General features: G+C 35.8%; 1 protein-coding gene across 2 annotated transcripts in view; it reads left to right on the forward strand.

Annotated features, from left to right (window-relative positions):
- LOC121320806 (unconventional myosin-XVI-like) overlaps positions 1 to 24523 on the forward strand; it is a 127316-nt gene that overhangs the window by 92825 nt on the left and 9968 nt on the right. The window contains exons 28-34 of one of the 2 annotated variants that reach the window (XM_041259455.1): positions 2896 to 2992; positions 4598 to 4844; positions 8315 to 8622; positions 9353 to 10507; positions 15721 to 15879; positions 18327 to 18406; positions 19797 to 19882. In XM_041259455.1, the coding sequence (XP_041115389.1) occupies positions 2896 to 2992; positions 4598 to 4844; positions 8315 to 8622; positions 9353 to 10507; positions 15721 to 15879; positions 18327 to 18406; positions 19797 to 19844 (2094 nt within the window). In that variant the 3' untranslated portion in view covers positions 19845 to 19882. The remainder of the gene's footprint in view (positions 1 to 2895; positions 2993 to 4597; positions 4845 to 8314; positions 8623 to 9352; positions 10508 to 15720; positions 15880 to 18326; positions 18407 to 19796; positions 19883 to 24523) is intronic. The other variant, XM_041259454.1, reaches the window with a different exon arrangement.

The raw sequence follows: 24523 nt of genomic DNA on the forward strand, positions 1-24523 counted from the left end.
TAAAAAGTGCAGCCATTTAAAGTACAGATATCAAAAACACAAGCCAAGTTTCAAGAAACCACTGGGGCAACCTTGCCCAGCACAAAGCAAATAGGCACAACTGTCAAAATGGTGGGAGCCAAGGTTCCCCCAATTGTTTCTACTAACTTGGCTTGTGTTTTTCAGGCACAATAAACGCAGATCAAACGCATGACAAACACAAGCCAAGTTAGTGGAAACAATTGAGGCAGCCTTGGCCCCCATCGGTTTTACAGTTGTAAAAATGTGTTTTTGTTTCAGATACTATACACACACCTGATATGAAGTAAGAAACAATGTGTTTCTGGACCCACAAGTGAGACAGCAAAGTGCTGCATTTTGATTTATTAATTACTTGAACAGAGAATTTACAAGTAAGGTATGTCCCAATGAAATGCTCAGCCGCTGATTGGAATTTCCAGGTGATATATCAGAAATCCCTTTAATGTCTACATAGCTAATAAAACAATTCCATAAATCTTACCACACACTATGAAGGTCTCACATTATGGAGTTAGAAAGAAATATCCACAGCTGTTACAAACTCCTTCAAATGCAATGTTTTCCGGGTTCAAAGAAGATCCAATCTGAATGTTGAAGGGATTCAATTATGCTTGTCTGACTGTCTGCTTATGGATACTTCTTGTTAACTAACCAGTGACTGCTCCCAATGAGTGACACCATTAGAATATAATTGAACTCAGGAAGGACAAAAAACAGTGGGTAACAGTGTCCAAGATTTGAAATAGCTGTCCTTGAATTGGTACCTCATGTACCTCACATGTGTTGTCTCCTTCTGGTTCCTGCTGTATAAGGGAAGAGTACCCTTTAGAAGTGTACTGTGTTATACTTAGGTAAAAGTAAAATATTAAAATATAGGGAAATCCTAATCATGGCAAACTATGATATAAAGTGTGGAAAAAGCATAATCAGAGGAAAAGATACTATACACTAAAGCTGTCTGGTAAATAATGGAAGGACAAATGAAATCTTAAAGGTATTGTACAGACAACCAGTGAAATTTTGGAGACACAAAGGAGCACATTGACTTTATAATCATCCCATGAGGGCAAATGCTAATCACCAAAATGAATTACAATCCCACAGCTGCTATTGATAAGTGGTTCTTTTATCTCACTTAGTATGTCCATGGCAAGAAAATAACATGTACTCCCACATTTAGTAATTTTGTGACGTGAATCTGTTTTATTATTAAAAAAGAATGAATTTCACTGCCAGTTCAGAGTCCCTGTCCCCACCCCCGAAATATGAGCTAATACTATGTACAGGACACCCACTCACCACCCTCACAGTTGACTCTGTACTTCAGAATCTACAGCCTAGAGAAACACAAAACAAATCACTCTGACTAACAGATATTACAGACAATAGTTATTATGTTCTTTATTTGTGCAGGAGTTTAATTAACCAGTCTGAAGCAAGTGGGTAGTGCAATGGCATCACTAAGAGGTTTGACGTTTGCCTCCATCTCCAAACACATCAGACTTTGTGTTGTAATTTTACCATAATCATTAACGTGTTTAACACTTGAAATCACAATTTGGTCAAATTGGTTAAACATGCTTTTATATTCTAATTCGAAGAATTACTGAAGGATCTTGTTAAAATACTAGTGAGCCTTTTCCATATGAAGTGGTTTTCTATGGGTACTGGTCCAGTTCATAAACACTATGTTTCCATCGGCACTGAAGTAAAACTGAAGTTCACCTTGTTCCAATGTCAAACTGAGGTTGCTGCAATCTAACGGTCAAAAAAATGAACTATATGTACTGTACAACGATGTGTATACTTGTCTGTAAAGTATGTTAATTCACCTACATTCAGTATTTTCCAGATAGCATAATTATTTCACAGCCCTCCAGTCTACTTTAGTTTTTTGGTGTTTCTCCAATCCATGGTGACAGTGTCCTTTGTATTGGACACTGATTAGGTTATTTCCTCCATCAGTGCGACTTGGGCAGAGCAAATTCATTCAGTACATATGTCGTATTGTGAGAGTCAGTTCAGTTTGTGTTGATATCTAAATTGGCGACTGCATTCTTTAGCAAGGCCAGTTTGATTTTCAAACAATTACAAACAAACCTTCTGCCTTTTTTTGGCATTGTTCTTTCTGAAATGGTATGATAATACTCTTAAGAGAAGCTTCTAGACTGCAGTCAGGTATCATTACACATATTTACATTTACCAAGTCCTAACATTGTTCAAGAACAGTTATTCGACATTGTGCTTATTTTACTAATGGATTAGTCTGGTTATGTGATTGAAGTATTCATATTGAATGGATTAAAATAAAAAGTTTTAAACTAACCAAAAGTATGAGGTAGTTTCAGCTCCTGCCAACCCTTTGTAATGAACTAAAACCCATAATAAATCTGACTGTGGTGCAGACAAGTTGAAGACAGATAAAAATACCTGTTTGACCCTGAATAAATGCCAGCTTTTCATTAACAAACTACTTTACAACTTACACTGCTGTCCAGTCTTTAAAGTCTTTATAAATGTTTTATGTCGATATCAAATTATTATTTTATAAAATGTTCTGGGAATTAAAACAAATCTCAACAGAAGTTACTGATCGAAGAAATGCTCAGCTCAGAAGAAATGTCTTTTGAAAGGAGTGCTGGAAAGAGCAGTTTGGTCATTAGATTACTCTTGTGTTACAAAAAGTGTCAAATCAATATTCCCTCCCAGGAGCCAATTTATTAACTAGCAGCATGCTTGAGAAAAGGTAGCAGTTGACTTTGATGTTCCTGTTACATGAGACTCATGGCTACATTTAAGACCTTGCTGCCAACTACATATTGACCAGAGTTCCTTTTTCGCTCATTAATGACTCAGCTGTGTTTCATATTTAGGTGGGGCACAGCAAAGTGTTTCTGAAGTACTGGCAAGCTGACATTCTTAATGATCTGTGCCTTCAGCTGCAGAGGAAAATCATAACCTGTCAGAAAGGTAACTGTTACGTCTTAATTATTCTTGATATCTAAGCTGTACTATGTGTATATTAATCAGAAAGGATCCTCTGCCATTCCAACACTTTCACTGATGCAAACCCTTTCACAACATACATGTTCGCTAACAGAGTTTGATGGTTAAAACCCTGCTCCTTGTTTTTGTCATGATAACCCTATCCACACTACCTAAATAATGAGCAATCAACACAATTTGAATCCACAGAATTACCATTTACTTCATTACTTATTACATATATGTGATGATTCAATATGTAACGACTGTGCGTTATTTTGATAGTATGAATAGGTATGTTAGGTTGTCCGTCAGACAAGGAACCTTCCATTCATCATGAATGGGAACATCCTTGTTTCCACACCCTTTCAAAACTGATTATACCAAAGCTCTTCTGGGCCAGCCCAGAACCAGTCCATCAAGTGGTCGGACCTCACCCCGACATCACTTGCGGAGTCAGGGTATATAGTGCCGTCATTTTGCGACTGGCCTTCAGAATCCTTTTTCCGTCCGCTCAGATTGATACCTGCACTTCTCTCCCAGAAGAGCTTTGGTATGATAAATGCCAGTTCCCTTCGGAGAACCTAGGTTATGTGAATAACCACCGACTTGTTTCTCTTAGTACTTTCATCACACAGAAACCGAAATTATAGGTCACAAATAAATTCCCTTTATACCCCCCAATATCTTGCTTTACCCCCAATATCTTGCTTTTACCATGTGTGGTTATGCTGTTTGTGGTATAACTGCTTGACTTAACTTTATTATGTGTTTATCACATATCCTTTAAAACACTTCTTTGAAGAGTTCTGTAGATAGTATCCGCCCTTGTCTAAACTAGGGCTGGGACCAAATCAAAACTTTGAAAACCCACTAATCACACTTAATAAAACTGTATTTAATAGCGTTTTCTTTTTATCAGTAGAAGAAATAAGATACAACAACAAAAAAAAAACGCTATTAAATACAGTTTTGTTAAGTGCCATTAGCGGGTTTTCAAAGTTTGATTTGGTGCCAGCCTAGGTATAATTTCTTTATCATTTGCATCACAGTACAGCAGAAACAGTAGTTAGAAACAAGAGCAAAACACAAACTTCGCCATTGGCTTCCCAGCTGCAGCAGTAGATTCAATACACAAAAGAAGCAATGTCTAAATGTGTGTAAATTAATAACTAACACATAGTGTATTGTGATATTATACCAGTGTTGGTACATGTGCAAGTCTACTGCCCTTGTATATTGATACCGTCAGGATCGTTTCTGTGATAGTTACAGAGCTGAGTTCTTAGTCCAGTATGGTTAGCTATTGTGAATCCCTACAAAAGAGGGACATCTTCAGAAGTAAGTTTTGTGAATCACAGAAGATATTAGCATTACAATGCATACAGGTTAAAAAAAGAAGCAAAATAATTATAGTTACAATTGTGCAGTATTTAACACCTTCACATTTATTTGTGGATATTGATTTGCTATATCCACATTATCTGCTTTACAGATGGATGCACATTAAAGTTAAGTTTTGCATTTATTGACTGTTATCTCTGGTTTGACTCAAACTCATTGGCCTGTAATTTTGTTCCATTATGGTAGTAGTGAGAGGGTTTCTTGCACGCCAGAGGCTTCTGCACACATTGAGCATCAAGCAGCAAGAGGTCACCTCCATGAGGAGCTTCCTGCAGAATGTGGAAGACAAAGGACTCGGAACATACGATGGCTTGGTCATCCAGAACGCCTTGGATATTGCTCGGGAGAATGACCGCATCAGGAACGAAATGAACGGGGCTCCTGTAAGAGAAAAACTTGACAGCATCAGCACAGAGACAGAAGAAAATAAAAGGTAAGTGCAGACCCAGTTTGAGAAGTTACTGTTGAATTCCCTAACTCCCAGAAACAAGATATATAGCCAATGTATGGTGTTAATTTTAAATATATAGCTATAAATATATAGCTTCAAATTACTGTCCTATTTTCTCAGATATGGGAAGCTTATGTTAATATAGTTATTCTTTTATTTAAAATGATTATTGTTTTGTGCTGATTTTATCAATGTTTAAAAATATAAGACACTTGTGAAGTCTTTTTTACTCTTGCTCAAGGTGTCTTGATGAAAAGCATAACTCATGTTAATGATGAGATAGCGTAATTGATACAAAAAATGCCCTTTTCTGATTGTAGTACCAGAGATGATACATGCGCAGAAAGGAGAGATTAGAGCTTTGCACAGCAGACGAATTTCACTTCAGTTGTATACTACTGTAACCTATCTATAAAGAGAGAAATTAATGCAACAAAGATCCTTATTGATTGATTTCCGTTTTGCAATATTTATTTAATAAACCTCTGTAAATAAATATATATATATAATATATATATATATATATATATATATATATATATATATATATATATATATAGGAGAATTAAATTGCGGAATAAATCAAGCTAATTATTTAATTATTTAATATATTTAATTACTGGTAATGATTATAAATTAATGCCATGTACATTGACATTTATCACTGACGTCACCAGATGCATTAAACGTAATCAGCAAAATAAATGCTTATTGTTATAATACATATGAAGCAAGTTCAGGAGGAGAGCCCGCACCCTCTATTAAAAAGGGGTCAGGGCAAAGCCCTGCTATAAAATGTTTTTATATGTGGAGGACAAGCGAGGTGCCGTCTGCCATGTTATTGTTTTGTTTTGATTTAGTATTTTTTTAAGAACGGGGTACTCCCCACCCCTGTGCATATGTTGTTTTTCCTTTTTGTTTTATGATTTATTATATTTATATATGACGGGGAAGTGCTGTGTGTTTTTGTTCTGTTTAAATGTGTTCTGCCAGAGGCAAGGTTGGCAGATTATCCTCTGCCAGTAATATGAAAAGTTTAAGTGGTGGATCATTGTTAACTTTTGAATATTATTGTAACAGGGCAAGGAGCCCTGTACAATTATTTGATTATTTCTTTGAGAACAGAGTCTCCCCCTCTGCCCCTGTGTTATTTTATGTTTGTTTATTTATTATTCACTGTATAAATTATGGCAAAAGCCGTGTGTTTTGTGTATTGTATTTATGACGGCTTAGCCAAATGTTTTGTTTTGTTTTGTGCTGAAGGTGGCCATCTCCCGAATTAAATAGTTGTGTAATTGTTGCTAATCAGGAGATGGTCACCTGTATATAAACCCACAGCTCTCTGCACTCCGGGTGTTTGTTCAGAGAGTGACAGCGAGAGGAGAGAGAAATTTAAAAACAAAATTAGTATAGGATCAGTGAAGGCGATTGCCCAGCCTGACCTGGGTTTTGTTATTGTTTTAGTGTTCGTGATTATTTTTGTTTAAACCTTTTCATTTCACTCTGTGAGCAGTGTTTTTTTGGTTTAAGTATTTGATTTACTTTTGTGTTTAAATAAACATCACACAGCATGTCTTTTGCCTGCAATACCTGTCTTTGTTTTCTGTTCCTGCATCTGGCCTGACGTCACCACGCACGTCAGCCTTAGTCACAATTATGTAAGGCAAAAAAGGGTCCTCCTTACTCAAATACAACTGTTTTAAATTTATAGAAGGCTTGGGTTGGTATAAGTTATAAACTGTGATGTAAATACGATAATTTCAATTCATAGTCAAATAACTGCAGGGTGAAATATCACAACCAGATTGATATCTAAGAAAACATCCTGGGGACACTTATCTATTGTTGCTTGCATGTTTCAACTGATGTTTATAATAACAACAAAAAACTGGGCCTACTTTGGGAATTATTTGAGGTCATTGTAGTTTCAGGTTATATAGTCTTCATTATTTCATGTAGCTGGATTCCAATTTATTTGTCTGTCTGGTTGTCTATTCCCATGATATAATTCTGCATGCTATTATCAGTTGTCTCTGGGCTCATGTTGCTGGCTGCCCATGTCTTCTGTCCTCGAGGAGCTATTGATCTGAGTGGCAGGCTAACTTCTCAGCATTCTTCTGGTTTCGCTAATGTGTGTGTGCTTGTGTGTGTGTGTGTTCAACATTGTCAATATAGTTACACAAACAACTGTTCTTCCACCCAGGGATTACCTTTTGATGTTTGAATTGCAGAATATTTTTTTCCCTTTGTTCCCCTGAACTAAACCTGCAAACCCTCATCTAGAGAGTTCTGAATTCTACTTCATTAGATTGTACACATTTTGTATAAAAACAGACCTGGTGTTAGGTGTATGTATATATATAAAGTCATGCTGCAAGAAATGTTTATATGATTCTATTTCTTCCAAATATCCTCGGGATTTACATAAGGAACATACTACTAAATCTCAACCTCTATTGAATTTACCAACATACCAGAATGGGGATGCCATGTAGCATCAGGTAACAGGGGTGTCTAGCATTCACATAGCTGTTCCAAATAAGTTAATTAGCTTTGAATAACCTCATTTATAATAGACAGAAGTCTTCTTCCTGCACATGAAAGACTTAATTTAACACTGTGTTGAATAATTACCTACTGAGCCTAAAGGTTTGTTCTTTGGTGATTGCATTTACCTCACAGGCATATGGTAATGTTGCGTAGTGTAGCCGGTAACCATAGTGCTGATCCATCAAGCAGAAATGTTCTTCATACAAAACAGTGTGAGTCATTTTAAACTCCAGTATGAAAACAATGAACTATGTGTGTTTTCACTCATTGTTGAAAATATAGTATGCAGGTATAGTAGTATATATGTAATGCACTCAGTAACACTTGAAAATGTGTATTAACATGGATTAAGGAGTGTTGCTGTCAGAAATGTCTTTATCTTAAACCTAAAGAAACAATAGACAGTGGTAGAAGATTAAGGCATAGATATAATTTAGAGTATGCAAATCATATTATAGTATTAGAGTATGTAGATCAGGCTTAAACCATCATATATATGGGATTAATACAGTGTGTAAATCATTCTGTTTGTGTTTATTACTCAAATACAGTATGAGTCTAATTTTTTGCCAGTATTCAATTAAAGGTCCCCCCCCCCCCACACAGTTTTTGTATATTACATCTAGATACAGTTTAAATGTACTGTGTAGAAAAAATGTGCATAGTAAATGATTCTTGAGAGCTCTCATTTTCAATAAGAAAAAATACTTGTTTACCAAGAAAAAGACCAACCATGATATATCTGTTTTTTTGTTTTTTTGTTCTTTTTTTTAAGGTGTATAATCTCTGTTCACAGCAAGGGATTTGGGGTGGTTGTTTACAAAAGGTCTTAATTATGTTTGCATGAACTGACTCATTGTTATCATTTGAATGATGCATCTGGGTATCATTTTATCTTGCAGAGCTGTAGACAAGGGTGGGAAGATCAACGAAGGCAGCCTTGGGGGCTGCCGGACACCCAAGCCCTATCATTCCAGCTCCATTCCCATCCCTACGGCTGTGGACAACTTGGTACATTCTGCAGCTGGTACATCAATCAAATCCCCTTCACTACAATCAGTGTTCAGCATGGAGGATAGCAACTGCCTACCATCACCACGGAAACAACCTCCTCCCAAACCAAAGAGGGACCCCAACACAAGGCTGAGTGCTTCATATGAAGCTGTTAGTGCATGCTTGTCAGCTGCCTCTAAGGAAACACCCAGTGAAGGTCAGCCATAACAGCAAACATCAACATATCTTATGTGAAATTTGATATATTATAATTAATTTTAACTTGTGTCTTGGCATTGTAGTCTTTTGAGGAAATGCACTATTTGATGTTTCATGACTAAGCCTTTTTAGTTTATCAAGCAATACACATCATACTGTTTTTTTTTTGGTGAAAATGCTACATTCTATATCCTTGCTTTAGTAGATCAGTTGTTAGTTATGACAGAACAGAAAAGAAAATCTAGTGTCAAATCTAGTGTCATGAAGAACTATTTCCTGGCCTGAAGCACAAGAAAGATAAGCATCTAAAATGGGGAACAAGTTTATTTAACTGTCCCTAAATGTTTGTTTGAAGCAAGCATGGCTTGACTTAATTTAATTTAGTAGGACTCATTAAATTTGACTGCAAATACTTTCTAGGAATACCAAAACTGGGTTTTAAAATACCACTGTTTAAAATAGCCGAGGTGTGTCGAACCACATGGAAACAGCATCGGTGTTCGCTATTAGTTTAACATCCTCTGAGTACTTGAGTTCTCTTCATAACCTTTAGATGTAAAAACAACTGATATTTGGTGACATGGACTAGAAACTGTATTTGTGGACTTTGTTGAACTAAGAATGTCTCCTGATATGAAGGTTGTCAAGCATGTAATAAGTGAAATGGGTTACCTTTTGATTAGTCTTTCTTCTAACTTTGTAGATTTTCTTTCTCTTGTTAAATGTAGCTCTGGCTAAACCACGGCCTCATAGTGATGACTACAGCACACTGAAGAAGATTCCTCCACCAAAGCCAAAAAGAAGTCCCAATACTAAACTTAGTGGTTCTTATGAAGAGATTTCAGCTCCCAGACCAACTGAGGTTAAGCTGTCCTGCCTTATTAAGGGGGGGCACTGCCTAGGGATGATACAAAGGGCTGCTTCAGCAGATGGGCCCCAGTATGGTGTGCTCAGCTTGTACAGCTCAAAGGAAGAAGAGGAGGCTGTATATATTGAAATGGTGGGAAACGCCAGAACCAAGAGTTTAACAGAGGTGGACAGTACAGACCAAGGGGAGTCTGTGTATGAAGAAATGAAGTATTTTCTTCCAGAAGAAGGAACAACTGGAAAAATAATGCTGGCAAAAACAGACAAGTGTTCCCAGCAGTATGAGACCAAAAAGCTTGTAATCGTCGAGCATTTTAACCCTGTTCCTATAGGAAAAGTTTACTGCAAAGACGGTACTTGTGACATTCCACCACCTTTCCCGAACCTGCTCCCTCACCGGCCACCTCTCTTGGTCTTTCCCCCAACCCCTGTTACATGTTCTCCTGCCTCAGATGAATCGCCTCTAACGCCATTGGAGGTCAAGAAGCTGCCAGTTTTTGAAACCAATCTGAACTTTCCAGTGCAGCCTGAAGGTTCCAGCCCACTGTCTCCACAGTTTGCAAGGCAGCAGAAAGGAGAAAGTGAGAGACCAACTTCTCCCAGTCTGTCTGTTTTCTATTTATCCAGCAAGGTCTCCCCACCTCCAACACCTCCACCTCCTCCTCTTCTTCCTCTTCCTCCTCCTCCTTCTCCTGGGCCTCCCCCTCCCTACAGACCCCTGTCGCATTTCCCTTTTCCCTCAGAATTGTGTACTTTGGCATTAGCAAAAGTACCTCAAAAGACAGGTAATGCAACAGAAGCTCCTTCAGGCTGTTCAAAGGCTCCCCACTCCCCTGTAAAGACTGCCAGGGTGGAACCAAGAAAATCTCATTCCTGTTCTTCTTCCCCACTACCGTTCAATCCTGGAAATGTCAGACCTCTGACCAGCCCCCTTGATGAGCTGACCACTCTCTTCAGCTCAGGAAGAAGCCTCTTAAGGAAGTCTGCTGCTGGACAGAAAATAAGGGAGCCAGCAAGTGAGTGTTCATGATGTTATTAAACTGTAATGTTGTATCGCTGTTCCAGGTTAGTTCAGGAATCTGGTCTCTTGACTTTTACATTGATATGATCTTTATCATTTTGTTATAATATAAATTCAGATGTTGTTCTAAACATTCACTATTTCGCAATAATAGTGGGGAATGATATGTTGTTTTGAAACATTTTATTAACCTTAAGTTTAAGTTTTAGTGGCGTAATATTTGACATAAAGTGTAACGTCTGTCCACATAGTGGTATTCTAAAACAATTTTAAGCCACTGCTTTATTAAGTTTAATTACTTTTGTAGGTTTCCTCAATGATGCATACTTTTTATGTGATTACAAAAATACTAAAACATAATACCAAACAAGCCAAGAAAGCAAGATATTCAAAGGGTTGGCGGCTTGTGAACATTTAACCACGAATTGAAGCAGTTTTTGTCAACAGAGCGAGTAACTTCTTCAGACTTTGTTTCCATGTAATTATACAGTTATTACTATGTCATGGCAGGAATCATTAGTAATTAGACAATTATTACAATATTATTACTTGCTTATGTCTAAACTAGAATGCTATCTATGATCAGGAATTGATGTATGCTTTTACTTTTAGCTATTTAATGTTATTTTAATCCCACCACACAATTGCTTGAAAGGATGCACAATGCCACAAGGCCATATGACCTCTGTCAGAAAACAAATATAAAGCCTTAGCAGAGCTTCAGGGTTTGGTTTGCCTCAGCTCAGATGTCAACCCTTGAAACCAGATAGATCTCTTCTTGAGAGCTGTTATAAGCTTTGGATGTATTTTTCTCATAATGTATACATTCTGCTAATTGATGAACATGTTTCAATATTGAATTACCTCATGATCTGCTGCTTCTCCACATCCACAATGATTAAAAGCCTAAACCAACACCCCCTGACTTTTACAAAGACTTACTGTTGCTCATGGGTACAACATACTGTTAGAATGTTATTTTGAAACACAGTACATTACTTACAAACTAAATTAACTGACCTCCACATGCAGTTACATGTCTAAAACATATCCACAAACCTTGCATTATTTTTCCAATTAAAAATAAAAAATTGCTTAAATTTAACTGGGTGATTTTACAACCAGACTGTGAATATGAAAACAGGAGCCCAGCAGACCAGAAACTTCAACCTATTTCACTGCAGCAACATATATATTTTAAAATGTTTACCTTTTGTTGTCTTATAGCCTGGAATTAAAATGCATTAAAATAGTTGTTTTTTTTTTTTCATTTATCTGCACATCCTACCCCACAACTTCCAAGTGAAAAAATATATTCTAGAAATGTGTAGAAAATTAATTAAAAATAAAAACTGAAATAGCTTGGTTGGGTAAGTGTCCACCCCCCTTATAATAGCAATCCTAAATTAGCTGAGGTGTAACCAATCGCCTTCAAAATCACACAACAAGTTAAGTGGTCTCCACCTGTGTTAAATTGTAGTGATTCATATGATTTCAGGATAAATTCAGCAGTTTCTGTAGGTTCCCTCTGCTGGGTAGTACATTTCAAAGCAAAGACTCAACCATGAACACCAAGGCGTTTTCAAAAGAACTCTGGGACAAAGTTGTTGAAAGGCACAGATCAGGGGGATGGATATAAAAAAAAAATCAAAGGCCTTGAATATATATCCCTTGGAGCACGGTCAAGATGATTATTAAGAAGTGGAAGGTGTATGACACCAGCAAGATCCTGCCTAGATCAAGTTGTCTGTCCAAACTGGATGATGGAGCAAGAAGGAGACTGATCAGAGAGGCTACCAAGTGGCCAATGGCAACTTTGCTTTTTTGGCCAAGACTGGTCAAAGTGTGCATGTGAGAACAATATCCCAAGCACTCCACAAATCTGGTCTGTATCCATGTGGCAAAAAGTTTTGTGGTCTAATGAAACTAAAATTGAACTTTTTTGCCTAAATGCAAAGCCTTATGTTTGGTGCAAACCCAACACAGCACATCGCCCAAAGCACACCATGTGGTGGCAGCATCATGTATTGGAGATGTTTCTCATCGGCAGGGACTGGGGCACTTGTCCAGATAGAAAGGAAAATGAATGGAGCAAAGTACAGAGAAGTCCTTGAGGAAAACCTGCTGCCCTCTGCAAGCCCCGACCTAAATTGAATCAAAAATTTGTGGCATGACTTGAAGATTGCTGTCCATCAACGCTCCCCAAGGAACTTGACAGAGCTTGAATAGTTTTATAAAGAAGAATGGTCAAATAATGCCAAATCTAGGTGTTCAACAGACTCACAGCTGTAATTGCTGCCAAAGGTGCTTCCACCAAGTATTAACTCAGGGGGGTGGAGACTTATCCAATTATGGTCTTTCAGTTTTGTATTTTTAATATATATTTTTTTTTTTCTCAATAAAAACTTCTGTCCCCCTTAACAGTGTGGCGTATGGTGTGTAGGTAAGTGGGGAAAAAAATCCTCATTTAAATGCATGAAACTCTGAGGCACTGATGCAACAAAATGTGAAAAATGGTCAAGGGGTGTAGACTTTCTATAGGCATTGTATGTGTATGTGTGTGTGTGTGTGTGTGTGTGTGTATATATATATATATATATATATATATATATATATATATATATATATACACACACACACACACACACAGTGTATAAATATATATAAATATGTAATTACACCACCCACTCATCAATTTCAGTCTCTGATTAATTTCATTAGTCTTCCTCTTCTTTCTCAAACGCACAAATCCGCTGCATTGAAAGAATCCATTCCCACCAACATAGGAAGCTTGTTGTTAAGGAGCTGACGTCACTGCCTTGTTACTTTTGGTAGTGCATAGCTGTCACACAAACACCTCATTGGCTAAAATAAAAAACTCTTAAGCAAGTAGATATTTAATTTGCTTTGTGTTATTGTGCAATACTTGTGTATAAGATAACAGTATGATATTAATGCTTTGTTTTTAATTGTTTTGTATATTGTTGTTTGTGATGTGCAGTACAAAATAGAACAACCAGTAATTCTAAGTGCCTATGTATATGACAGCTAAGGCATACGCAGTTAGACAGTAAAAATTGGGAGCCAACCCCAGGACCGCGATATTTCCAAATCGATGTAATGAGGGGTGGGTATATATATATATATATATATATATATATATATATATATATATATATATATATATATATATATATATAAGGCACCCCAGGATCTTTCATCATTTCTATACATTGGGAGACATGATAAAATGACAAGCGCTCTCGTCAATTCACTGAAAAGGTTAACTGGGAACAAGTGTACAAGCAAGAAATGCATTTGTATCAGTGTATGTGACAATAGGTTTCTTGTTGAGATGTACAGTACATGAAATATGATGTCACTATTCAGAGCATGTGGTAGTTACATTTTAAAGATTTTACAGCTGGTTCACTGAGCCATTGAATATGTGCTATCTCAAGATCACAATACATGTTATTTCAGAATTATCACAGGAGCATTGACCAGAAAAGAAATAGTCTATTTCAGACTAATCTAAAAGAACACATTTGTCAATGTCAATAGTTTAATTTATGTAGTCTGAAGATCAGTCTCCATAAAAAAAAAGTATAGTTAAACAAAATAAATAGCTGAAAATGAAGGGTGTGTGTTAATACATGCTGTACACCACTTTGCACGTTGTCCATCCACCTGGGTGTAAATGGGTTATGACAGTAATGGCTTGGATGGATGCAAGTCTGCTTATGTTTGAGATGGATTTTGGTCAGTAACCCTTACTTGCTACACATTGTCCCCAGTGCATCTTTAGATTTTACAAACAGGATCATTAATATTAGAAAATAGGGGGGTTAGTTAGTTAGTTCAGCTAAGGGTATTACCTTTATAAAAGTGCCTACAAATCCCATGTGTATAAAGTGCTTAATGTAGCACAAGACAAATGCAAGCACAAACTCCAGCTTAGACAGATACAGTATCTCCATGTGTCTTTTCATTCATTTTCAATTAATGTTCAAACAGCTGAACATCATAAGGTGCAAATAGTAACAGAATAAGATTACACTGGCCATATTTTGTTGTCCTATTACCAATGATATATATATACACACACATATACATATACACACAGGCAGTCCTCACGCGTACAACACAATTGGTTCCTGAAAGTTGTGTTGTAAGTCGAAGCGTCGTAAGTCGAAGCACATTTTCCCATAGGAACAATGTTATAAAGTCGAAGCAGGGTAATAATGCAAAAGAGTTGTAAGTGCCGTGGGTTGTAAGTTCAGGATTGCATATATATATATATATATATATATATATATATATATATATATATATATATATATATATATATATATATATATATATATATATATATATAATCATATAATGTTCTAGTTCCAAGAAATGAAAGAAAACACTAGTTACTGCTGCATGTCAAATTATTTTCAAAAGCCCTGTAACAAGAAAGTGTAAAATACAAGTGAAAACTACAAAAGTTGTGCAAACATTTTAAATTAATATCAATTTTAAAATAAATAAATAAATGAAATACTGGACTATAAATGACCGCTCACTGGGATTATGGTCCTGGTTATGTTCTGTGTTCTTATGTACTATATTCCCCTGCTGCATATTCGATTTTGACTTGAGATTACCAAAATCAAAGGCTATACATGTAAAAAGAGTGAAGTTAAACTTTATACACCACACAATGTTTGGAGCCTTTACAGCTTAAGTCTAACAATGAAGGAGCTCTGCATATATTGCATTATTCAACATTTAATGAGCTGAATTTAAAAACTGTTTTTCTGTGAGTTCAGGGAAGGATTATTTTATCAGTTCATAAAGAACATAAAGAATATATATTTGGGAACCTTGCCCTGAAGCAGAATAGTTTTCCCCCATTAAAGCAATCATAAAAATGTATTGTGGTGAAAGAGTGCCCCGTGGGGCATATTAGATCTATATTTATAGAAGGGGAGCATAAGCATTACATTCCCATCTGCTGGTTATTGATTATCAATCTAGCATCTACGACTCCATGAAGAGCATGCTTTCCCCATGATTGTAAAGCAAATGAGAAAATATTACATGCTTGAAAAAATTGAGAAGATTATATGAAAAAAAAAAACACTTTAGTTTACCAACTGCCTTCTTGTCATACTGTAACAACATTTTGAGTAAAAGCCTTCTCTTTTTCAACAATAGGCAGCAACTCAAACATCAACATGTCTAGCAGGGAGAACTGCAATGAAACAGGACCATCGCCAGAACTTCAGGATAAAAACGCCAATAGCCATGTGACTGCCTTCGCTTCATCAGCACCCAGTCCTGTTGCAGTAGAAAATGGAAACCGGATTTCAAATGGTAAAAGTGGGACGCATGGCCTTTAGAGCCTTGTTCAACTTGTATGCAAGATTTGAACTTTGCATGGCAACCTCCCTAGTGATAAGGTATCTTATCATCAGACCACTGTAATCATTAATGCCCTAGCCTTGGATCACTAGCATGTTTGCATGTGTGTTATTATAAGGTCAAAACTGAAACTGAAAATAGGCAATGGGTGGCTTCAGATGTTAAATATATTGGTTTATAGATTTAGAAAAACTTTGAAAGTAATATTTTAAAAATAATTAACAGTTTCATTTTCAGTGGGAACTGGCAAAATCTGTGGAATTTTTCCACCTGCTAATCCGTAAAGAAATTTTCCAAAGCAATCCTCTGTTTTACACACCAGCGGATCGCATTTCATGCATCATTGTCTGTGGTTCTTAGAATATAAAATATGTAGGAAGACTGTACACAGATACAGTTCACACAGGTGCCATCTCTGTGGGTGATCCAAAACATGTATTTATTGGTGCTGTGTGCTCTCCAGGGCAAGTGCATCCCTAACTCAGTAGGCAAAAAAAAAAAACAAACATGCTTATTAAAATGATTTCAATGAATTCTCTCTCTCTCTCTCTCTCTCTCTCTCTCTCTCTCTCTCTCTCTCTCTCTCTCTCTCTCCACACTTTTGTCTGAAACGGCTTCTCATATGAGAAATGGTGTATGTGTGCCTACTATCTTTTAATAACAAAGCAGCACCCCTATAGTTAGCCACAGTTGTGATGATTTGTGGTGTCGCCAAGAACATTTTCAATAGTAGTTCTCAAGCTTCTACCAACGTAAAGTTTCATTCTGGGCGCACTACTGTAGATGTCCCACATGATAAAATATATCAGCATGACACCGGACCAGAAGTCAGTTTTTGGAGCCTTCTGACTGTCCTTGTCAACGACTACTGTAAATAAAATACACTGTTCAACCTGTTTTTTACAAGTAAACATTTATAAACTGCAGTATTTAAGTGGATCATAAGAGTATATGTTTTGTTTGCTCTAAATGTTTTATGGTAAGCAAGTTGTAAATATTGTACCAACAAAACAAAAACAAAAAAACCTGCACAAGGTGGCACAGTTAAATCACTTACTTGAATTATAATAATAATAATATATTTACCATTGTTTCGCATTTAACTTTTTCCTCGTGCGCAAGCATTGATCGCCTACATTGTAAATAAGAAGGTGAAAACTTAATTTCGTTGGATAAAAAAAAAAGTGATATTCATGAAGTTGTTTTTCACAGCCTGAGCATTTGTATGTACGGTTTATAAAAATATAATAAAATAAAAATAATATATATATATATATATATATATATATATATATATATATATATATATATATATATATATTGTGAGCAGGGAGAAGGTTAATTTCCTCCCTACTAGAAAAAAAAAAAACTTGTGCGGGTGCACATTTGGGTTTGTTTAAGGGTTTAATTAACAATATTTGTGTTAATTGTTTTATTGTTAATTATCCTCTGCACCTGGCTATCATTGTAAATTAGAGCCAGGTGCAGGGCATTTAAAGAGAGCAGCCAGTATGTTCAGGGCTGCTGTGGAGAGAGAAGCAGAAAGGTGTGTGTCCTGTTTCTGAGCATTCACATTGGGTTGGACTCTGTGTTTGTGTACCTGTAAACAGCTTAGCTGTCCGGTGTGTTAGTTAGGGCGATCCTGACTGTGTAGTTAGCGCTCCAGTGGGAGCTAGGTGTTTATTTTGTGTTTTTATATTTATTAAAAATAGTGTGCTTTAAACTGCAATTTTGTGGGTCTGGGTCTGCTTTTAAAGGGGCAACGAACAGTGGAGAGTTGCAATCAGTTCACTATGTGTGTATATATATATATATATATATATATATATATATATATATATATATATATATATATAATCACACACACACTGGTTCATGTCAGCAGCTTTTCTAGGTTCATTGTTAGTTGAAAATGGGACATGCTGAATTTTGAGGGGGACGCTAGTTGTGCCTACAATTTGAAGTGCTTTTTTTTTTTTTTTTTTTTTACTGTCGGATAGATGGTGGAAGTTTAAATTAACCACCACTTTGGTCTGTGGTAAATAGATACAGATTCTTAGATCATTATATATGCCGCCAAAAAGAAAGTGTCGGAATAACCAATACCCAAACTAGCCAATAGATTAACCGATAGAATGACGTGTTTTCTGCACCTCTAGAAAATATTCAATTGATGGAAAATAATGGCATATTGCATTATCCTCCAGTGGATCTGCTTTGAAAATAACCCCCATTGTCTCTACAATGAACATAAAATGCACTGTAGTGCAGCAGAATACACAAGATGTAACAACAAATAGTCCTAGTTCAGATATTTGTTTGGTATAAATTACTTAAGGATCTGTTTATGTTTAATACATGTATCTTGCATTAAAATACCATTTTGTTTTTGTTCACAGGTTTACCAGAGAATTCTAAGTCTTCCAGTAGCTCAACAGCTCCATCAGTTCAAAGACACATAGAAGGCCATAATAGTCAGGTAGACCTGCATTTACTTGAGCTCTTTTAAACTGATAGTATTGAGATGGGATCCGGTAAAAATAACAGAAATTAATTACTTACTAATGATAGTTAATCATTGTTGAGAGAGACAAACTCTAGAGATAAATACACAGTCCTGAGTGGCATGTTTGATATTGACTTCCTCTCTTTAAAGAATAAACAGAAAGCTAACCAAGAGAGCAGTATTAAAGTGACCCTCTAGCAGAAGCAGAAATATTATTTGTGTGAAATGGGGCATCTTTCAATTAAACTTGCCACGTGAAGGCAGAAGCTATGTCCTTTATTATTACTCTAAAATTCAGAGCTGAACTTGAAAACAGGAATAATTACGTATGCTGTTTTGTTCTTAAGTTGTTGTTGGAGTTAGGAAGAGCCTTTCATCAATACAGAACACTATGGGAATTCAAAGTCATTTATTCCATATTCCACAACTTGATTCAGTGTAACATCTCATAGGCTCTCATTTCTTTTGTTGTTTATTTTTAATTCAATAATTTCTGAAAATGGAGGTGGAGACTTTGTGAAAAAGCGTTTCACTGCTAATACTAGCGGGGAATCACTACTGTAATTCCAGTATGAGCTTTCATGGGCGTCAGGGGTTACTTTGTAGTTTAAACCAGTCACTTAATAGGCTGCAGAAGACTATTATTAGGTTGTACAATATAAACTGGGCTTTTATTGGGACAGGCTACTATTAGGATCTTTACAGTATATCTAACCAAGAGTTTTTGGAGATGAAGATTTATTGGCTGAGGATGGGCATCTTGTAGAACCAGAAAGCCCCAGCATCAACAGACAGATTAAGGAAATTGGTTGAATGTTTTCAGTACATGGGGCACTATGAATATGCAGGTATTAGATCTTTACAAAATTAACTTTTGACTGCAATTGTCAGAGATTGGTACCTTGAATAAATTATTATTAGTCATTTAGCAGATGCTTTTATCCAAAGTGACTTACACAGACTAGGAAGTAAAGTATGCATCACAACTGCTCTTGCAGTCACCTAAATAGGACCTCGGTTTTACATCTCTTCTGAAGGACATTGAATAAATCTTTAGATTGTCATATTTTGATAACCATGGCTTAAACAGCATAACAACAGGGTAGAACAGCATGTTTAAGATTCAGAAGAAAAACAAATTTCAGGTTTTCCTGAAAGTAGACTTTTATATTGTGATATAATATTCTGTAATACATATATTTCTTTCTATGAGTATTCTTGTATGTGCGTGTTGCTTTAAAAATGTACTGGTACAACATGTCTGCTGTATTTCTGTTCTGATTTCTCATTTGGAAGTGTTGGCATCGTGGCTGATAGTCAGTAAGAGTGGATTGCTTTCTCTTCCTATTTTATATCCTTTCAGAGGGGACACCTCTCCTTCTCTGCCTGTGGCTCTGGAGGCCCAGTCTAAGGTGGGGAATGGGTATGCTGGTGTTTATGGGGCATGGGGTGAGTTTAGTAAAATGTTGTTTACATTTAGCACACCACCCAGCTGGCTTGTTTTCCATGAATTAAATCACATTTATAGAGCCATTTTAGCCACTGTCACTATAAAGATATGTGCACTGACACTGTGTCACTGCTATTGTTATACTGGTGCTATGGAGGTGAATTAATTCATGGTTGTGCTTAATCTTGTTTTTTTTTGCAAATGTCAGGAACCTTTTAATGTGTTACTGACTACGTTATAGTTTACAGCAAAAAACTATACTGACTTACATATTCCTCTTTTTCAACATATTCATAATTGTTTTGTTGGCCCATTGTTTGTTAATCTTGTGCTCGCATGAACATTTCTTATCAGTGTTACAGATACGCTGTTTGCTAGACACTCATCCCACCTGAATACCTCTATATAAACATGCACGTCTGTTATCAAAATGTGCATACATCTTGCCTGTAAACTATGGTGATATCTACTGGGTTCATATCCCATCCAAGTCCAGCAATATTTATTTGTTTATTTATGAATTCCATATAACCCAAATTAATAATTATACTCTGATATAATTATTTTTTTAAATGATGGTTAACACTGATTTATGATGAATGATTTTTGAATTAAAATATCAAACCCATCAGGATTATGTTGAAAAAAAGATTAATTAGTGGACCACAGTGGTCTGCTACAGTATGCATTGTGTTTTGTTGTAAACTCCAGCTGTTTGTTAACACGTTAATTTTTTAGCTTTAAAGGTAGCTTCATTTGTATTATTGACCTGGAAATATCACTTGAGCTCACCAGGTGTTAATGCAAAACCAGCTCCAGTAAAATCAGGTAAAAGCTTTGGTTCCTTTCATGATTCTTTCACTTTGCTGAAAATGATGCATAATGATCCCCTAGGCTTATTTAATGCAGTTAAAATCAAAATATAAAGTAGTTTGAAAACAACAGGAGTGCTGCCGTTTTCCTATTCCTAATGATCGTGTGAAGTTTACTGTTAGGCCCTCTTGCTTAAGTGCTGACAGTCCTCCTTTTCTTCCCCCTGCTTGTAGTTCTAGTCAGTTCTTCTACACATTCGTGTTGGTTACTATAGCTTCCAGGTATTAAAAGAAAATCATCTTTCTGAAGGAGGATTTGGAATCTGCCCAATTAACAGCACCGCAAAAATACAGCTATTAATATTAAATCAGCCCTGCAATTATCCTATTACTTGAGGTACTTTTAGAGCATTAACTTGCTTGCTAAATAGAATAGCTATTGTTGCATTGCTTGATGCTAGTTCTGACTCATAACTGATGTAATATAAACCAAGAAGAAATGTGAACATTTCTTCTTAAAGGTAAGTATCATTAGGATTTGTATTACACTATTCTTAGAATGCAGCAATATTTAAAAAAAAAAAAAAAATGTTAAAAGAAGTGAGAGAGAGCAAGAATAATGGATGGGCTTCAGTGAGTTACAGGTAAATAATTCCATCGGGTTTATGTGACAGCATAAACTACTGAAGGCCATCTATTTTTTATAGTACATGGATATTATCTGTGATTAAAAAAAAAAAGACTAACGGGTATCAAATTGTAATTATTTTTGATAATTCAGGAATGGTGAATTAAACTGGGTAGATAGTGAACAGCAAAAAATAATGTATTTTTAAGGAAAAGGTTTCTTAATGGGATATGCCATTTATTTTATTTTTTAGTCGCTGTCAGAGTCAAAGATTATTTGTCTCGTTTGCTTGGTTGGTGCTGCCGTTGGTGGAGGATGATTGTAAATCTTCACAGAGACAGATTTGCTAAAAGTGCCAAAAAAACATGAATTGTGGATGTTGTTGAATGATTTAAAATGGGACATTTTGTTTGAAAGTGGTCTCGGGGTGCACAGGAGTCAAATATGGGTCAAAGGTCAAGTATAATCTTCTGGACTATTATGCCATTTTGACATCAATACTGTGCTATTGTGCCTTTTTTCGAATGGCTCAGGTTGCAAATGCATATATATATAAAATATTCAGTATGATGCCTTACAGTATGTCATTGCTTTATATATATCTACTATAGATACTAATGAGAGCATAACAAATACAAAAGAAAAACTAGGGGAACGCAGGTCTTTTCAAAAAAGCTGGGATACTTTGTATAAATTGATTTTATATTTTTAAATGCTGCAACAGTTGTGCTTGTGAAGCATCCACATTATATGTTGACAGAACAGGTGATTTATTTGCACTATGTGGGACCTTACTTTCTCCCATTGGTGCTTGAGCACCGGAGCGCTCACAGAATCAATGCCTGTGCACCTATTATCAGTGATTAAAGCCTGGTTTTCAAACAAACTGATTATTGCTCACTAGTAGTGTATTGGTATAAGAAAATTGTGTTTTCAAAAAAGTAATTTAACTCTGTATAAATCTCCATATTTTTGTAAAATGACTTTACACTTACTTCAAAAGATGCAACGTGTTTCAGTAAATTAAAACGATAAACTTTGCATCCCACGCAGAGAGAGAACACAAACGTAAAAAAAGTCATTAAGTGGGGTTGGTATTGCAGGGGAGATGAAATAAGGTTTCAGTTGTGTTGTCTAAGCATTATTTGTGAATGCTTATTCACCACTGCTACACCCTTAGAAAATCGACTTCCCTGCATTTTTTTTTTTAACGCAAGGCTAAACATGAGAGTATATGTGTGCATTTGTTTTAAGTACTCTCCCAGAGGACTACTGAGACACAGAAATCAACTAGTCCTCATCAAATTTAATTCGTCTCAGGTGAGTGGGAGTTTCTAACCCTGTTAAAGGCTTATGCAAAAGACATTAAATCCTTTGATTTTAAAAGGTCTGAGAAATCCGATTATTGTGAGTGATTTTAAGTACAATAAGCTGGTCAGCGCACACAAGCTCTGCTTGACTTTTAATTTAGCAACAAATGAATAATATTTGAAACAAAGTTTGCATGTAATACATCTCTTCCCTGTATATTTAAATTTGTTAACTTTAACTGATCTGTGAAATGTAGTGTCTACATTGAAGACTGATGTAGTTTTGTTTAAAAATGTTTGTCTGTTTTGCAAGTACGTTTTAAAACATTGTATGTGGCAATCAGGCAAAGTATGACATTTAAATGGAATTAGACTTAGTTAAAAACACTTATATGATCATTTTTAAAACTGATAACATTTAAATTAAAATGCAAATTTATAACAGTTTAGTGTAACAATTTTTTTTTTTTTTTTTTGTTCCTGGGTAGTAAGTGTTATTTCCTAATTGCTTATGCAAAAGTATAGAAAATGGCTATTATTCCCCACAAACTTTGCTTTTGTGACCAGGACAGTGATATTTCAAAATATCACTATTTCCAATGGGAAAACGGGCAAATGTGTGTCTTTTCGTTCACATAGTCAGAAAAAAATAACATATGAATCCAAATTAACATGTAATACAAAAATGACAACAAAAGATTTAGAAGTGAGTAGTTTTTCGAGATTTACGATTATACTGTAAATTACTCAACAGTTGTAAACAAAACTGAAATAAAATTAAAACTTTCCTTTAATTTCTGTGTTATTGGTTTTTTTTTTGTTTTTTTTTCGCCAACAGAAATTATTTCCACCTGGGGAGAAAAGCTGGAGAAATATGCAAGTCTTGCTTGAACTCTAAATTTGGTCCCCTTCTGTCAGATGACAGCTACCCAATTAACCAAAATCTCAGTAATCCAAGTTATACCCCAAACTACACAATACTCTCAGCTTATAAACCCCTCAGTTAAGAATAATAAATCAACACTCAAACCTTAACATTTCAAGTTACACATATACTCAATATCTGCACCTTCACTACACACAAAAACAAAGAAAAAACAATTAGCGTAAACAGTTTTTTAGTACAACTAACAGTGTTAATTTCCTTAACTGTTTCACTCTTTTAATCCCTTTTTTTTCACCTTTTTTTTTGAAGGAAATCCACACACAAAAAACTCTTTAGCAGTCCAATCCAATATCACAATCTGTCTTTAAAAAAAATAAAGTTCGCTGGCAAGGTCTGCTTTAGGCCCCATTCACACTTTGCTGATATTCCGTTTCCAGGTACGGTTCGTTTGAGTTTGGAACGTTTGCTCTTAAGTGTGAAAGCTCCAAACGTTCCCGGGAACGATTAAAACGAACCCTGCCGAGACCTCATGAAAGAGGTGGTCTCGGCAGGGTTGCATCCATCTTGGGGACAGTTCGTTTATTTTTGCTTCAGTGTGAAAGAAAAACGTTCTCAGTTCAGTTGGAAACGTCTAGTGTACCAAAGTGTCAATTTAGTTCAGTAACTGATGCAGCTCTGTTGGAACTAAAACCGGAAGAATCTTGTATACAATAGTATTATTGCCATCATTGTAGCATACCCTGAAATTAAAGATGTCACTTCATGGAGATGAACAAAAGCATCCCGTTCCCTCTTCTGCGGCTGTAGAAATATTTTGCTTATGCTTTAGCTAACTGTGATATCGGATGGTAAACTTTAAAAGTTTTTTTTTTTTTTTTAAAGATTTAAAAAAGCCACATTTAAAACAATCGAGAATTAAGAATATTGATTAATTAATTAATAATATACTGTCATATATGTTATATTTGGCGGGCCTATATAATAAACATGATAACTTGAGATTT

Source organism: Polyodon spathula, chromosome 9, assembly GCF_017654505.1.
Source record: "Polyodon spathula isolate WHYD16114869_AA chromosome 9, ASM1765450v1, whole genome shotgun sequence".
In the NCBI taxonomy this organism is placed as follows: Eukaryota; Metazoa; Chordata; class Actinopteri; order Acipenseriformes; family Polyodontidae; genus Polyodon; species Polyodon spathula.